The sequence below is a fragment of the Elgaria multicarinata genome, chromosome 8 (assembly GCF_023053635.1).
Source record: "Elgaria multicarinata webbii isolate HBS135686 ecotype San Diego chromosome 8, rElgMul1.1.pri, whole genome shotgun sequence".
Taxonomy (NCBI): Eukaryota; Metazoa; Chordata; class Lepidosauria; order Squamata; family Anguidae; genus Elgaria; species Elgaria multicarinata.
Genome location: NC_086178.1, coordinates 36,898,699 through 36,904,698, shown reverse-complemented (window position 1 = coordinate 36,904,698; position 6,000 = coordinate 36,898,699). Strand labels below are relative to the sequence as shown.

The 6,000-nt window shown below is 44.3% G+C and overlaps 1 protein-coding gene across 1 annotated transcript in view; it reads right to left on the bottom strand.

Annotated features, from left to right (window-relative positions):
• Positions 1 to 1,336: 1,336 nt before the first annotated feature.
• The window catches only part of SLC9A9 (solute carrier family 9 member A9), a 326,487-nt gene continuing 321,823 nt past the window's right edge, over positions 1,337 to 6,000 (bottom strand). The window contains exons 15-16 of the mRNA XM_063132175.1: positions 4,066 to 4,171; positions 1,337 to 1,706 (exon numbers count right to left, since the gene is read on the bottom strand). Coding sequence (XP_062988245.1) covers positions 1,485 to 1,706; positions 4,066 to 4,171 — 328 coding nt within the window. The 3' untranslated portion in view covers positions 1,337 to 1,484. The remainder of the gene's footprint in view (positions 1,707 to 4,065; positions 4,172 to 6,000) is intronic.

The window sequence follows — 6,000 nt, the reverse complement described above, 5'->3', positions numbered from 1 at the left end:
ATGCTGTGTCTTGCTATTGAGCAGATGCATTTCAGCAACCCACTCCCATCACATCAGGTACTGAGAACATCATCATGGGAAAGAATTGTGATGCACAAACATGGCTAGGGAAGGAACATGGCTCTGTGGTAGAGCACATCCCTACCCTGCCATCTCTAGGTAGGGATGAAACCCTGGAGAGCCGCTGCCAGTCAGTGTAGACAATGCTGAGCGAGATGAACCAATGGACAGTTTGAGATGGGCTGCAGGGGTAGGGTGGATGTTGAATTGAGAGAAAGTCCACTATGGACCTCTTAAAGGTACCAGAGTCTCATCCAGGAAGACATTTACCAACCTTTTTGATAGCATTGAACATCAACCATGCTCTCCATGCTCTTCCACTGCACTGCAGTCCATATTATATTGTTCAGTGCAGCAAATGGGTCATTCAAGTTCTTCAAGAGCACATATTGTTCTTTGGAGCACCATGACAAACCTTCCGAATATGTGGGTTTGTGCAGCAATGTTCTTGTGCTCATGATGGATGATTCAGACGACCTTTATTCTATGCTACGTGCAGAGTGGTCATGAGTCTAGGACTGTCATTCCTTACTGCATTTGTCTAAGACAGTACAGTAGACGTAAAAGACTTTGCACACATTATTTTGAAAGTCCTGTATGTTATGCTCTCTCTCTCGCCCCAGATTCCAGCTGTAAACAACGAACATTAGGGAATCTGATGAAAGATGGCTTCAAGCAAGCACATGGACTTTGTATTATGAACCTACTGCGCACGACTGGCAACAAATGGATTGGGGAAAGAAGCATAATTGCTGTCTACACCGGCGATCATGCTCAATCAAAATAATAATATCAAGCCCTCTCTTATTGATCTGTTTAGGACTCAGCAGCTCATACATCAATGCCCAGTTTTCGCACACTGCGTTATTAACCCTTTGCTGACAAGCTGCCACAGTCTGAAAGACTCATAAAGCTTTGTAACAGGGATGGGGAACGGACTACTGCCCCCAGCTTGTAGTACAGAAAATCTGTCCACCTCACCCCATAAGACAGTGCATTGGCAAGAAAGCAAGACTGCCAAAAAGCCTGTGATCTTTGGAGCATGTACTAGTTAACTAAATTCTCATCCTTTCCTCTCTTGAATTAATTAGAAGAATAACATTCAAAGGCCTTTGTGCGTATGTGAGATAGGAACGGGTATGATGAAGCATGATCAGAGACTAGGAGTGCATATGTAATGTCCCAATAGCAGTCAGACAGTGCCCTCGATTCCATTATTAAAAATTGCCACTGTCAGAAAAATTAAATGTAGTTGTATAATGTATAGGGATGGTAATAAATTCTCATTCCTCCAGGCTCCAGGGATAGATTCAGCAAGGTTTTTGTTCTCAGTTTATGCCCTTAATACATTTCCAAGCTTCTCACTAACTCTGCATAATAAACATGGCTTCTGCGCTCCTTGTGATATGCGTTTTCACTGGATTTCAGGCTGAAGAAACCAACTGGGATTGGCCGGGAGCAGGTTCAGGTTGGAGTTCATAGCCTCCTAAGCCGAGGTCTCCTTCATAAATGTTTTCTTCGCCTGCAGGATGGGGTGAATCTATTCTGCTCTGTGCTGGCATCGGAGAATGGTCTGTGGCCTCATAATTCAGAGTCAGTTCATCATTATTGACAATGAAGTCCATATCATCATCCTTCAGTTGCTCCTAGGCATTTTGGTTTTCATAAAAGAAAAAAAGATGTTATGAAGAAAGTTCTACAAGATGGATTTGCAGTTCCAGCCAATTCAAGCTGGATTCAAATTGATTTGGATGCTCTATTGAATTCCATTACACAGGAGTCCCCAAACCTTTTGGATTAGTGGGCACATTGGATTTTTGAGGGAGTGTTCTGGGTGCCTTCACAGAAGGACCACCATGGGGAACGGTGGTCCTTGCCCATTGATAAAAATGACTGTCATAGGAGACATACCTGATCACAAAACACTCATTTCCTGGAAGACAAATGGTAAGACTAAAAGACAAGTAACTTGTTCAAAAACCTAAGTAGGAGACAGAAGTTGGACTGAGCTTCAAAACACAAAACCACTCCTTTGAACCCAACTAAAGACAGTGCTGAAGGGCAGCACTTTGCATTTCAGCATGCCAGCATCCCAGTTAAAAATAAGATCATTATAAAATCTTTATAAAATCTTCTTAAGGTTTTATAATAAAGTCGTTATAAAATCTTAAGAAATAAAGTAAAAATCAGGAGGAGCAGGGAGCCCATTGGCTGCCAAGAGAAACATTGGACACCCCAACTTTAAATTTATTCATATCAGTTTGTATTACCTTGGGAGAAAAATGGTGAAGCTGTTTATGGCTCTTTCTACACCTCCTGGCCTTCCGGGAGGGAAGGGGAGAATCTCAAGATTTCCTGGTTCAGAGATCCTCCCCCTGGGTCCACACACCTGCGCCATGTCCAGGGATGGCGTGGGTGCAATTTTTTTTTTAAGCAATGGGGCTGGTCACGCAAGAGCGAGGCCCCACTCAGTCAAAAATGTGAGTAATTTTTTTAAACAAACAAACAAACAAACCTGAAACAGCCCCCAAACTCCCTCCCTGCCATCCCAGGGTTGGCGAAATTGCTGCCTGATGGACACTGATGGGCACTGGGCCGTGCCACATGGCTCCGTGCCATTTCTGGTGCTCACGGTCCCGAGACCGCAGGAAGAATTGGGTTTTCCCAGGGGCTCTTTAAACCTGGGAAAATCCGTGCCCATCCCCCCTGCCCCGGGGAGTCCCTGTGCATCGTATGGATGCACAGGAACTCAGCCATGACCAGCCCGGACTATCGGGCTGGTGTAGACATGGTCTCAATTAAATGGATTCCCCATCTTATTTCTTAGGCTTAGGACAGCATCTAACATTTTAATATAGTTAAAATAGTAATGAAGATTCCAACATACAGAATCCCATTAAACTTAAGAAAAATGCAGGCACCCTAACCCAGAAGATGAAACTCTTATCATCCCTCACATTTGGCTACAACTGATGGGAATTGCAGTCCAACCACATCTGGAGGGCCATAAGTTGCCCACCCCTGGTGTAGATGCATAGAAAGAGGTCCCATGTTTGCAAGTGATCTCCCCAATCATTTAACTAGGTTGGATAAGTTATTATGGTCTGAATCATGTTTCTGTTAAGCTGCCTTATCAATTTAAGTAAATAGGGAAGCTTGCAAGTGCAAGACCTCCATGTGCACAGTGCTCTGGATCCAAGATGAAACTATTTGCTTATTTGATGCTGCAAACCCATGAATATGTGTAATCTCCTGCTTTAGGACCTTTTTGAACTCTTAGATATCTAAAGCAGAACACCTGCTATATCTCGGGGTAGTCTCTGGATCATCCCTGTGCATTCAAATGATGCACAGGGGATCCTGGGGGCAACCCGGGATCACCAGGGACTTTCCCTGGGATACAGGGAGCTATGAAAAATCCCATTTTTCTGCAGTCCTGGGACCATCCCATGGGCTGCGGGCTGCATGGCCACTGCTTCCGGGTCACCTCTTCTTGCAGGGTGCTTAAAATGGGCATGGAGCTGCACGGGGGCAGTCTGTGCCCATCGGGGGTGGGGTGGGTAGGCAGTGGGTTCAGGTTTTTGTTTTGTTTTGTTACCTCTTGTGGAGGAGTGTAGTTGTGCTCCTTCTCCCTGATCGAAAAAAAATGGTAGCTTCGACGTCCTTCCGGGATGTCGCGCGGCCTTTAAGATGTTGGGGGAGGATCACAGAAGCTGGTAAGTCTGTGATCCTCCCCTCTCCCTCCCTCTACACCTTATGGTGTAGACATGCCCATTCTCAGGATATCAATCTGAATGTGAATTAGCCCAGAAACAGAGCTGAGACTCTTAGGTTGAACCTCGGGTCTTTTATGCCACATTGACTTGAAAAGAAAGCTGTGGGCTTCAATCTAGTTGTACTCAAAGCTGTGTAATGCTTTCTATCAATTTTTTGGGGATCTCACTGTAAGACCTACCCCTACCCACCCAAAATGATGAAACATGCACATGCAATTTGTATACCTACCCCATATGCTCTAGGGCTGGTTAGTAATCTGGCCACAGGATTACACCATTCTGGTAAAGTTGTAGTAAGTGGTGGTCCGGCGTGGGTGAGAATGGGCTTCAAATATCTGTGAAATCTGTTAAGGTCTACTTCTCACCCTGAGCATACATGGTGCTATTAGGTGCTTCAAGCACAGCAGCTAGAGCCTTCCCCAATCTGGCACCCTGCAGATATTTAGACTACAACTCCCAGCATTCCTGACCACTGACCATACTGGCTGGGGCAGATGGGAGTTGAAGTCCAGAACAACTGGAGGCACCAGGTTGGGGAAGGCTGTAATAATACACCAGAAACGGGCAGTTGTCATCATCAACAAAACGAAAACAAGAGCAACGGTATGTTTAGTTCACTTCACAAGTCATGCCAGGAACACCTTTTCTGTGTTTCACCTGTAAACATGGTGAATACAGCAAGTTATGCAAGAAATTGGGTTTATAAATTTGAATGGTGTAAATCCACGAAACACTTTCTGTGAACAGATGTTGTCTTAAAGTTACCAATTGCTGATTGTTCATTCTCATTATTGCAGAGAAATATAGCATCCAAAATCTTGTGGGGTGTGAGTCTATTCCCATGCAAGAAAACTATGTGATTGCCTATGCGTTTCATTTAAAGGCATTAAAGTACATGATGCAGCCCACTGTGACATTATAGTCTAGATGTTTTTTCCTGTCCTATTCAAGTAAATGGAGGGATAGCCCCATTGACTTCAATAGGAGGAAAAAGCCCCCCCTGCTGAAAATGGCTGGAGCAGGGGCAGGAGTTGCCCTAAACATCCTTGGCAGGGGTTGGGCTTCATCCCTCCAAACTATTTCTGGGCAGGAAAAGCTTTTCACCTCCCTATTCAAGTGAATGGAACAACTCCCTCGTTCATTTAATTAGGGAGGAAAAAAAGCATGTCCTGCCAAGAAACAGGCTAGAGAGATAGACAAGCCCATACCTAAGGGCCCTGTTGCCCAAGGGTCCTGGTGTGTGTGTGGGTGTGTGTGTGTGTGTGTGTGTGTGTGATTGTCCCCACTCCAGCTCTTTTTCAGCAGGGTGGGCTTATTTAGCCCTATTCAAGTGAATGGGGATATTCACTTATGGGGTGGGGGTGGGGGAACTGGTGGGTGCCACAGTCTGGCTTGGTGGGTGCAGCGACACAAGTGAGCACCATGTTGGGGACCACAGATCTACATTGTTAAAATCAACTTTGCAACACATACACATTCCGACTTAGACTAAAAACTTTGTGTTCCTTTCGGCGCCTCTTGAAAACATTCCAGGAAGCCTTCCCTTGATGACCAGCCACGGTTCACTTTGCATTTTGTTTCTTTTAAAAATCTATTTTAATGTGTTTTTATTCTGTTTTTATTTTATTTTATCTTGTACACCACTCCAAAATTTTGGATGGGGAGCGGTATATAAATATTGTAAATAATATTTTATTTATTTTGTGTGGGAAAGATATTCACTATCCTTTACAGAACCAGCAATGAAAAAGGTGTTTCATAGGGAGAAAGCTCTGGACCTGGTGGCTGCCAAATCCATTACTAACTGACTAGCAGTAGTTCCAGGGCCTCAGGCAGATACCTTTTCTAGCTCTGGCATATGAGATCTTGAACCAGCACTGCTGTAGATTGAACTGCCAACCTTCCCTATGCAAAGTTTATGTGCTATTACTGAGCTAGGGCCAGGGATGGGGGAGAAATTCACACCACATTTGCACTCCCCAAACCAATGCACAAACCAAAAGGAAGTCCTACTTCAATGTTCACACTTTTCCAAATTTTGAGATGCAGCTCTCCAATAAGACATGCCTACAAAATGAGTACATTGGTGAAAATAACGTACGAAAATGCATTATTTTAGGGGGAATTGTTTGCAAAAGTGCGTATATTAGGAAACGTGTATATA